This window comes from Cheilinus undulatus, linkage group 4 (assembly GCF_018320785.1).
Source record: "Cheilinus undulatus linkage group 4, ASM1832078v1, whole genome shotgun sequence".
NCBI lineage: Eukaryota > Metazoa > Chordata > Actinopteri > Labriformes > Labridae > Cheilinus > Cheilinus undulatus.
In genome coordinates, this window is record NC_054868.1 from 633659 (window position 1) to 645839 (window position 12181).

The 12181-nt window shown below is 44.1% G+C and overlaps 1 protein-coding gene across 1 annotated transcript in view; it reads right to left on the reverse strand.

Moving 5' to 3' along the window:
* The window catches only part of slc22a7a (solute carrier family 22 member 7a), a 41630-nt gene extending 31331 nt beyond the window's left edge, over positions 1–10299 (reverse strand). The window contains exon 1 of the mRNA XM_041785159.1: positions 9934–10299. Coding sequence (XP_041641093.1) covers positions 9934–10299 — 366 coding nt within the window. The remainder of the gene's footprint in view (positions 1–9933) is intronic.
* Positions 10300–12181: the final 1882 nt, after the last annotated feature.

The window sequence follows — 12181 nt, forward strand, 5'->3', positions numbered from 1 at the left end:
ATCTCAGATTTTCAGCCTTTAAACTGATCATTTTGACTTTTTTCAATCTCAAAATCATTTATTATCAGTGCTCAGGTTTTTCCCCCATAATTCATTGCTGGTGAAAATGAGGTGGACAGTTTATGGTTAAATCTTGACCCTTTTCGGCCCTCAGGTTGGACCCAAATCCAGGATTAGACCCCTGCTGTGATTGAGGTTGACACCCCTGCTCTAACTCCTCCCACTCTTTGTGGCGTCTTTGGCTCTAAACCGGGGAATCATTGACCAAAAGAACATTATGGCGTGGTGAAGCACAGACTTGAGGAGAACGGTTCCCGAAGAGAACGGTCCCTGAAGAGAACAGTTCCTGAGGAGAACGGTCCCTGAGGAGAACGGTTCCCGAAGAGAACTGTCCCTGAGGAGAACGGTTCCTGAGGAGAACGGTTCCTGAGGAGAACGGTCCCTGAGGAGAACGGTTCCTGAGGAGAACGGTCCCTGAGGAGACCTGTTCCTGAGGAGACCTGTTCCTGAGGAGAACGGTTCCTGAGTAGACCTGTTCCTGAGGAGAACGGTTCCTGAGGAGACCTGTTCCTGAGGAGAACGGTCCCTGAGGAGAACGGTTCCTGAGGAGAACGGTTCCTGAGGAGAACGGTCCCTGAGGAGAACGGTTCCTGAGGAGACCTGTTCCTGAGGAGACCTGTTCCTGAGGAGAACGGTCCCTGAGGAGAACGGTTCCTGAGGAGACCTGTTCCTGAGGAGAACGGTTCCTGAGGAGAACGGTTCCTGAGGAGAACGGTCCCTGAGGAAACCTGTTCCTGAGGAGTCCTGTTCCTGAGGAGAACGGTTCCTGAGGAGACCTGTTCCTGAGGAGAACGGTCCCTGAGGAGAATGGTTCCTGAGGAGACCTGTTCCTGAGGAGAACGGTTCCTGAGGAGACCTGTTCCTGAGGAGAATGGTTCCTGAGGAGAACGGTGCCTGAGGAGAACGGTTCCTGAGGAGAACGGTTCCTGAGGAGAACGGTCCCTGAGGAGAACGGTTCCTGAGGAGAACGGTCCCTGAGGAGAACGGTTCCTGAGGAGAACGGTCCCTGAGGAGACCTGTTCCTGAGGAGAACGGTTCCTGAGGAGAACGGTTCCTGAGGAGAACGGTTCCTGAGGAGAACGGTTCCTGAGGAGACCGATCCCTGAGGAGAATGGTCCCTGAGGAGAATGGTCCCTGAGGAGAACGGTTCCTGAGGAGACCTGTTCCTGAGGAGACCTGTTCCTGAGGAGAACGGTTCCTGAGGAGACCTGTTCCTGAGGAGAACGGTCCCTGAGGAGAACGGTTCCCGAAGAGAACTGTCCCTGAGGAGAACGGTTCCTGAGGAGAACGGTTCCTGAGGAGAACGGTCCCTGAGGAGAACGGTTCCTGAGGAGAACGGTCCCTGAGGAGACCTGTCCCTGAGGAGAACGGTTCCTGAGGAGAACGGTCCCTGAGGAGAACGGTTCCTGAGGAGAATGGTCCCTGAGGAGACCTGTTCCTGAGGAGAACGGTCCCTGAGGAGAACGGTTCCTGAGTAGACCTGTTCCTGAGGAGACCTGTTCCTGAGGAGAACGGTTCCTGAGGAGAACGGTTCCTGAGGAGACCTGTTCCTGAGGAGAACGGTTCCTGAGGAGAACGGTCCCTGAGGAGAACGGTTCCTGAGGAGACCTGTTCCTGAGGAGAACGGTTCCTGAGGAGACCGATCCCTGAGGAGAATGGTCCCTGAGGAGAACGGTTCCTGAGGAGACCTGTTCCTGAGGAGAACGGTTCCTGAGGAGAACGGTCCCTGAGGAGAACGGTTCCTGAGGAGACCTGTTCCTGAGGAGAACGATCCCTGAGGAGAATGGTCCTGAGGAGACCTGTTCCTGAGGAGAACGGTTCCTGAGGAGACCTGTTCCTGAGGAGAACGGTCCCTGAGGAGACCTGTTCCTGAGGAGACCTGTTCCTGAGGAGACCTGTTCCTGAGGAGACCTGTTCCTGAGGAGAACGGTTCCTGAGGAGACCTGTTCCTGAGGAGAATGGTTCCTGAGGAGAACGGTGCCTGAGGAGAACAGTCCCTGAGGAGAACGGTTCCTGAGGAGAACGGTTCCTGAGGAGAACGGTCCCTGAGGAGAACGGTTCCTGAGGAGAACGGTCCCTGAGGAGAACGGTTCCTGAGGAGAATGGTCCCTGAGGAGACCTGTTCCTGAGGAGAACGGTCCCTGAGGAGAACGGTTCCTGAGGAGACCTGTTCCTGAGGAGACCTGTTCCTGAGGAGAACGGTTCCTGAGGAGAACTGTTCCTGAGGAGAACTGTTCCTGAGGAGAACGGTTCCTGAGGAGAACGGTTCCTGAGGAGAACAGTCCCTGAGGAGAACGGTCCCTGAGGAGACCGATCCTTGAGGAGAATGGTTCCTGAGGAGAACGGTTCCTGAGGAGACCTGTTCCTGAGGAGAACGGTTCATGAGGAGAACGGTTCCTGAGGAGACCTGTTCCTGAGGAGAACGGTCCCTGAGGAGAACGGTTCCTGAGGAGACCTGTTCCTGAGGAGAACGGTTCCTGAGGAGACCGATCCCTGAGGAGAATGGTCCCTGAGGAGAATGGTCCCTGAGGAGAACGGTTCCTGAGGAGACCGATCCCTGAGGAGAATGGTTCCTGAGGAGAACGGTTCCTGAGGAGACCTGTTCCTGAGGAGACCTGTTCCTGAGGAGAACGGTTCCTGAGGAGAACGGTTCCTGAGGAGAAAGGTTCCTGAGGAGACCTGTTCCTGAGGAGAACAGTCCCTGAGGAGAACGGTCCCTGAGGAGAACGGTTCCTGAGGAGAACGGTTAGTGAGGAGAACGGTCCCTGAGGAGAACGGTTAGTGAGGAGAACAGTCCCTGAGGAGAACGGTCCCTGAGGAGAACGGTTCCTGAGGAGAACGGTTAGTGAGGAGAACGGTTCCTGAGGAGAACGGTCCCTGAGGAGAATGGTTCCTGAGGAGACCTGTTCCTGAGGAGACCTGTTCCTGAGGAGAACGGTTCCTGAGGAGACCTGTTCCTGAGGAGAACGGTCCCTGAGGAGAACGGTTCCTGAGGAGACCGATCCCTGAGGAGAATGGTCCCTGAGGAGACCTGTTCCTGAGGAGAACGGTTCCTGAGGAGACCTGTTCCTGAGGAGAACAGTTCCTGAGGAGAACGGTTCCTGAGGAGACCTGTTCCTGAGGAGACCTGTTCCTGAGGAGAACGGTTCCTGAGGAGAACGGTTCCTGAGGAGACCTGTTCCTGAGGAGACCTGTTCCTGAGGAGAACGGTTCCTGAGGAGACCGATCCCTGAGGAGAATGGTCCCTGAGGAGAACGGTTCCTGAGGAGAACGGTTCCTGAGGAGACCTGTTCCTGAGGAGAACAGTTCCTGAGGAGACCGGTCCCTGAGGAGGACGGTTCCTGAGGAGACCGGTCCCTGAGGAGGACGGTTCCTGAGCAGATGAGTCAGTGAAAGGAGGGATCGGTCTTCATTCACCTCTTTTGGCCAGTCTTCGTTTTAACTGGGTTACCGTTTTAGCCTGGTCATCCTGTTTTTTGGCGTGCAGGTGTTAGTGTTTCGTAGAAAGCTGCTCTGCGTCCGTGTGCAGCCTCTGCGTGGCGTACCCGGTGAAATCCGTCAGTAAATCAAAGAGAAGTGTGAGCTTACTTTAACCGGGCTGAGTGGATTAGGAGAGAACTGCCTCTGTTTAATGAGCGGCTGAGTGTGTCACGCTCCCTGCTGGAAGACGTTTGATTCCTGGAGCGGCATGCCCAGCGCCAGCATGTGTTTTCGAGGTTCACTTAACAATGAATGGAGTCATGTGTTTGCTTCTGCATTTGTTATTTAAGCAGATTATAAAGCCTGAAATCTGCTCAGGTTCACTGGAAATGTACGGCTGCGTTCCACTAAGAAGAAATCAGAAGACTTGTGCACACTGTCACGGCCTCCAGCGCCAAAATAATTCAATAAGCCTCCATGTTTTTTCATTGAATGGGCACATTAGGGCCTTCAGATCTAAAATCACCTATCAGTGATCTAAAACCACCTATCACTGATCCAAAATCACCTATCACTGATCTAAAACCACCTATCACTGATCTAAAACCACCTATCACTGATCTAAAACCACCTATCACTGATCCAAAATCACCTATCACTGATCCAAAATCACCTATCACTGATCTAAAACCACCTATCACTGATCTAAAATCACCTATCACTAATCTAAAATCACCTATCACTGATCTAAAACCACCTATTGGTGATCTAAAACCACCTATCACTGATCTAAAATCACCTATCACTGGTCTAAAATCCCCTATCTCTGATCTAAAATCATATATCAGTGATCTAAATAACCTATCAGTAAAGTTCTACTGATCTAAAACCCCCTATCAGTGATCTAAAACCACCTATCACTGATCTAAAATCACCTATCACTGATCTAAAACCACCTATCACTGATCTAAAACCACCTATCGGTGATCTAAAACCACCTATCACTGATCTAAAATCACCTATCACTGATCTAAAACCACCTATCGGTGATCTAAAACCACCTATCACTGATCTAAAATCACCTATCACTGATCTAAAATCATATATCAGTGATCTAAATAACCTATCAGTAAAGTTCTACTGATCTAAAACCCCCTATCAGTGATCTGAAATCACCTATCAGTGATCTGAAATCACCTATCGGTGTTTTAAAATCACCTATCGGTGATCTAAAACCACCTATCAGTGATCTAAAACCACCTATCAGTGATCTAAAAACACCTATCAGTGAAGTTCACTGATCTAAAATCACCTATCAGTGATCTAAAACCACCTATCAGTGATCTAAAACCACCTATCGGTGATCTAAAACCACCTATCACTGATCTAAAACCACCTATCACTGATCTAAAACCACCTATCGGTGATCTAAAACCACCTATCACTGATCTAAAACCACCTATCAGTGAAGTTCTACTGATCTAAAATCACCTATCAGTGATCTAAAACCAAATATCAGTGATCTAAAACCACCTATTGGTGATCTAAAACCACCTATCACTGATCTTAAACCACCTATCACTGATCTAAAACCACCTATCGGTGATCTAAAATCACCTATCACTGATCTAAAACCACCTATCAGTGAAGTTCTACTGATCTAAAATCACCTATCAGTGATCTAAAAATCACCTATCACTGATCTAAAACCACCTATCAGTGAAGTTCTACTGATCTAAAATCACCTATCACTGATCTAAAACCACCTATCACTGATCTAAAATCACCTATCACTGATCTAAAATCATATATCAGTGATCTAAAAATCACCTATCACTGATCTAAAACCACCTATTACTGATCTAAAATCACCTATCACTGATCTAAAACCACCTATCACTGATCTAAAACCACCTATCACTGATCTAAAACCACCTATCACTGATCTAAAATCATATATCAGTGATCTAAAAATCACCTATCACTGATCTAAAACCACCTATCACTGATCTAAAACCACCTATCACTGATCTAAAATCATATATCAGTGATCTAAAAATCACCTATCACTGATCTAAAACCACCTATCAGTGATCTAAATAACCTATCAGTAAAGTTCTACTGATCTAAAACCACCTATCAGTGATCTAAAATCACCTATCGGTGTTTTAAAATCACCTATCGGTGATCTAAAATCACCTATCTGTGTTTTAAAATCACCTATCGGTGATCTAAGACCACCTATCGGTGATCTAAAACCACCTATCGGTGATCTAAAATCACATATCAGTGATATGAAATCACCTATCAGTGAAGTTCTACTGATCTAAAACCACCAATCAGTGATCTAAAACCACCTATCAGTGATATGAAATCACCTATCAGTGAAGTTCTACTGATCTAAAATCACCTATCAGTGATCTAAAATCATCTCAGTGGTCTAAAATCACCTATCAATGATCTTAAACCACCTATCGGTGATCTAAAATCACCTATCAGTGAAATTCTACTGATCTAAAATCACCTATCAGTGATCTAAAACCACCTATCAGTGAAGTCTTACTGATCTAAAACCACCTATCACTGATCTAAAATCACCTATCAGTGAAGTCCTACTGATCTAAAATCACCTATCAGTGATCCAAAATCACCTATCAGTGATCTAAAACCACCTATCAGTGAAATTCTACTGATCTAAAATCACCTATCAGTGATCTAAAATCACCTATCAGTGATCTGAAACCACCTTTCACTGAGGTTCGCTGATCTTAAATCACCTATCAGTGAAGTTCACTGATCTAAAATCACCTATCAGTGATCTAAAATCACCTATCAGTGATCTGAAACCACCTTTCACTGAGGTTCGCTGACTTAAATCACCTATCAGTGATCTAAAATCACCTTTCAGTGAAGTTCACTGATCTAAAATCACCTATCAGTGATCTAAAATCACCTTTCACTGAGGTTCCCTGATCTAAAATCACCTATCAGTGATCTAAAATCACCTATCAGTGATCTAAAACCACCTATCAGTGATCTAAAATCACCTTTCAGTGATCTTAAACCACCTATCAGTGAACTAAAATCACCTATCAGTGATCTAAAACCACCTATCAGTGAAGTTCTACTGATCTAAAACCACCTATCAGTGAAGTTCTACTGATCTAAAACCACCTATCAGTGATCTAAAATCACCTATCAGTGATCTTAAACCACCTATCAGTGAACTAAAATCACCTATCAGTGATGTAAAATCATCTATCACTGATCTAAAACCACCTATCGGTGATCTAAAACCACCGACTGGTAATCTAAAACCACCTATCAGTGATCTAAAATCACCTATCGGTAATCTAAAACCACCTAGGGGTGATCTAAAACCACCTATTGGTGATCTCAAACCACCTATCAGTGATCTAAAACCACCTATCAGTGAAGTCTTACTGATCTAAAACCACCTATCACTGATCTAAAATCACCTATCAGTGAAGTCCTACTGATCTAAAATCACCTATCAGTGATCCAAAATCACCTATCAGTGATCTAAAACCACCTATCAGTGAAATTCTACTGATCTAAAATCACCTATCAGTGATCTAAAATCACCTATCAGTGATCTGAAACCACCTTTCACTGAGGTTCGCTGATCTTAAATCACCTATCAGTGAAGTTCACTGATCTAAAATCACCTATCAGTGATCTAAAATCACCTATCAGTGATCTGAAACCACCTTTCACTGAGGTTCGCTGACTTAAATCACCTATCAGTGATCTAAAATCACCTTTCACTGAGGTTCCCTGATCTAAAATCACCTATCAGTGATCTAAAATCACCTATCAGTGATCTAAAACCACCTATCAGTGATCTAAAATCACCTTTCAGTGATCTTAAACCACCTATCAGTGAACTAAAATCACCTATCAGTGATCTAAAACCACCTATCAGTGAAGTTCTACTGATCTAAAACCACCTATCAGTGAAGTTCTACTGATCTAAAACCACCTATCAGTGATCTAAAATCACCTATCAGTGATCTTAAACCACCTATCAGTGAACTAAAATCACCTATCAGTGATGTAAAATCATCTATCACTGATCTAAAACCACCTATCGGTGATCTAAAACCACCGACTGGTAATCTAAAACCACCTATCAGTGATCTAAAATCACCTATCGGTAATCTAAAACCACCTAGGGGTGATCTAAAACCACCTATTGGTGATCTCAAACCACCTATCAGTGATCTAAAATCACCTATCAGTAATCTAAAACCACCTAGGGGTGATCTAAAACCACCTATTGGTGATCTCAAACCACCTATCGGTGATCTAAAACCACCTATCAGTGATCTAAAATCACCTATCGGTAATCTAAAACCACCTAGGGGTGATCTAAAACCACCTATTGGTGATCTCAAACCACCTATCGGGATCTCAAACCACCTATCAGTGATCTAAAATCACCTATCGGTCATCTAAAACCACCTATGGGTGATCTAAAACCACCTATCGGTGGTCTAAAATCACCTATGGGTGATCTAAAACCACCTAGGGGTGATCTAAAACCACCTATTGGTGATCTCAAACCACCTATCGGTGATCTAAAATCACCTATCGGTGATCTAAAACCACCTATCAGTGATCTAAAATCACCTATCAGTACTCTAAAACCACCTAGGGATGATCTAAAACCACCTATTGGTGATCTCAAACCACCTATCGGTGATCTAAAACCACCTATTGGTGATCTCAAACCACCTATCAGTGATCTAAAATCACCTATCAGTAATCTAAAACCACCTAGGGGTGATCTAAAACCACCTACTGGTGATCTCAAACCACCTATCAGTGATCTAAAATCACCTATCGGTAATCTAAAACCACCTAGGGGTGATCTAAAACCACCTATTGGTGATCTCAAACCACCTATCGGTGATCTAAAACCACCTATCAGTGATCTAAAATCACCTATCGGTAATCTAAAACCACCTAGGGGTGATCTAAAACCACCTATCAGTGATCTAAAATCACCTATCGGTAATCTAAAACCACCTAGGGGTGAGCTAAAACCACCTATTGGTGATCTCAAACCACCTATCGGTAATCTAAAACCACCTATCGGTGATCTAAAATCACCTATCGGTGATCTAAAACCACCTATCAGTGATCTAAAATCACCTATCAGTAATCTAAAACCACCTAGGGGTGATCTAAAACCACCTATTGGTGATCTCAAACCACCTATCGGTGATCTAAAACAACCTATCGGTGATCTAAAATCACCTATCGGTGATCTAAAACCACCTATCAGTGATCTAAAATCACCTATCGGTAATCTAAAACCACCTAGGGGTGATCTAAAACCACCTATTGGTGATCTCAAACCACCTATCGGTGATCTAAAACCACCTATCAGTGATCTGAAATCACCTATCGGTAATCTAAAACCACCTAGGGGTGATCTAAAACCACCTATTGGTGATCTAAAACCACCTATCACTGATCTAAAACCACCTATCAGTGATCTAAAATCACCTATCGGTAATCTAAAACCACCTAGGGGTGATCTAAAACCACCTATTGGTGATCTCAAACCACCTATCAGTGATCTAAAATCACCTATCAGTAATCTAAAACCAACTAGGGGTGATCTAAAACCACCTATTGGTGATCTCAAACCACCTATCGGTGATCTAAAACCACCTATCAGTGATCTAAAATCACCTATCGGTAATCTAAAACCACCTAGGGGTGATCTAAAACCACCTATTGGTGATCTCAAACCACCTATCACTGATCTCAAACCACCTATCAGTGATCTAAAATCACCTATCGGTCATCTAAAACCACCTATGGGTGATCTAAAACCACCTATCACTGATCTAAAACCACCTATCAGTGATCTAAAATCACCTATCGGTAATCTAAAACCACCTAGGGGTGATCTAAAACCACCTATTGGTGATCTCAAACCACCTATCAGTGATCTAAAATCACCTATCGGTAATCTAAAACCACCTAGGGGTGATCTAAAACCACCTATTGGTGATCTCAAACCACCTATCGGTGATCTAAAACCACCTATCAGTGATCTAAAATCACCTATCGGTAATCTAAAACCACCTAGGGGTGATCTAAAACCACCTATTGGTGATCTCAAACCACCTATCGGTGATCTCAAACCACCTATCAGTGATCTAAAATCACCTATCGGTCATCTAAAACCACCTATGGGTGATCTAAAACCACCTATCGGTGGTCTAAAATCACCTATGGGTGATCTAAAACCACCTATCCATGATCTCAAACCACCTATCAGTGAACTAAAATCACCTATCGGTAATTTAAAACCACCTACGGGTGATCTAAAACCACCTATCGTGATCCAAAACCACCTATCGGTGATCTAAAATCACCTATCAGTTAGCTAACCTGTCTTCTGCATCCTCTTACCTCTGTGGCGGTGGTGGAGCTGAACTGTGATTGGTCGTAGATCCAGCCGTGCGGGCAGGGTTCCGTCGTGTTCCCTTGGTCCTGGCCCGGGCTCAGCGGGGGTTCGTAGATCCTGCAGGAGCTCAGAGAGCCATCTTCCTGGCGGGGGATCCTGAGGGCCAGGGACTCGGGGTCCATGCTGGGGGAAACCCCGTCCCCGTCCTCGGGGCTGGTCAGGGCGCAGCGGTGAGGGGGGATGGCAGACACAAAGTTGTGCAGGAGGAAGTGTAGAGGGAGGATGGCACGGGGGAGGCAAAGGATGAGCAGGATCAAGAACTGGAACCTGGAGAAGCCGCCGACGTCGTCCAGGATCTCCTCGAACCTCATGGTGCCGGTCTGTGTGGGTGAAGTGACTCTGCTCGTCCTGTTGCTCCTCTGCAGCTCCTTCTGAGGCTGCTGAGGAGAAAACCCACGGAGAGGGAGGTGCTTGGCTGCATGTGAGAGTGTTTGGAATCAGGACCTCTGTGTAGAGAGTCAGAGCAGCTAGAGTCACGCAGGAAGGATGCAGAAATGTGAGAGTGTTTCCTGGATGTCTCCTCAGAAAGCAGAGATAAGGTTGATCTCAAAATGCTGACACCAGTGAGGATTTACCATCAGACTCAGTCAGGCTCTCATCTCAAGAAAACCAAAACCTTCCTATGTGCAGAAAAGACCTCAGTGAAGTCTCCTTGACCGTGGAGCTTCCATGAATGCCTCTGCTCAGAGTCTGTCTTTATGGCTAACTGTAGATTTCTGACTCAGCACTGTTCTCTTTTCTAGAGTCAGCTGGGCTGATTTAAGAACACGCCGTCTTGGACGTTGGTTCGTCCTTATCTTTAAAGACATCCTGGGCAAAATCCAGGACTAACTCTCCTCTCTTCATATCTAGAAGGACAGATTACACAACCTGCAATTGTTTGAGTCTGAACTAAAAGAAGCTTTCAGGTTTTCTGCAGCTTCTGCTGGAACAGTCAAAAGCCGAGGTTTCTTAATCCTTACTCAAAGTTATTTAACTGATGATTTATTATCGCTGACATCATGAATGTTGACTGTATGAGTTAGAGGTTTTCAGTTAAATAAAATGACTAAAACTAAATAAATAAAATACATAAATAAAGTAAATAAATAAAATAAATAAATAAAACACAGTAAAAAACAGTAAATAATAAAAAGTAAATAAATAACATAAATTAAAGAAATACAAATAAAAGTAAATAAATAAAACAAATGAAAGTAAACAAAAAAGAAAATACATAAAATAAATAAAAGTACAACAAATAAAAGTCAATACATAAAATAAATAAAACAAAATATATAAAATAAATAACACAAAATAAATAAAACAAAATGAAAGTAAATAAATAAAAGAAATAAAACAAAAGAAATAAACAAAAGTAAATAAATAAAATAATTAAATAAAAGTGAATAAATAAAACAAAATAAAAGTAAATCAATAAAATAAATAAATAAATAAATTCAGGATTATTTACCTGATCTTAGATCAGATTTTCCTCCCTCGATGAGGAAAATCACAATAGAACAGAAACAACATATCAGACGTTAAACTGAGACATTTTACCATTTCATGAAATATTAACTCATGTTAAATTGGATGGCTGCAGTGCATCTCATAAAAGTAGGGACGGGGCAGTGGTACCAATGAAAAACAGTTGGAGGAGAGGTTGGTGTCAGCCTGCAGGGTCTGACTGTTCTCTGCGTCTCTCTCTGAGTCACTGTGAAATGTTGTAAATGCTGTAAACATGGTTAATGCAGCATTTAACACAGAGGTTTTGTTGTCATTCAGGAAACTCACACTCCTAAATGCGTGCGACAAATCATAAAAATCTGACAGCGTCAGAGCGCTCTATCTCGCCCAGCGATACTCGCCGCATCAGTTCTGGACTCTCAGAGTGTCATCGCCTTCCACCTTTGTCATCAGCATCATCACAGCAGGAACAGGTGGCTTCACCAGTTTGTAGAAATTGAAATGATTAAGCGTTTTTACCCCACTCTGTCCTCATTTTTAGTTTTGTTCTCAGTGACAGCCTGTGGCTGACCTCCTCTCTGAGTCCTTGGAAATATTTCAGTTATTTAAAAATCTGATTTCCTCTCAGTCAGATCTAAGTCCAGACTTTGACTAGACTACTCCAGAACCTTAATTTAGTCTTTAGTCCATTCAGAGGTGGACTTGCTGTTGTGTTTGGGATAGGGGCCTTGCTCCTAGTCAGCC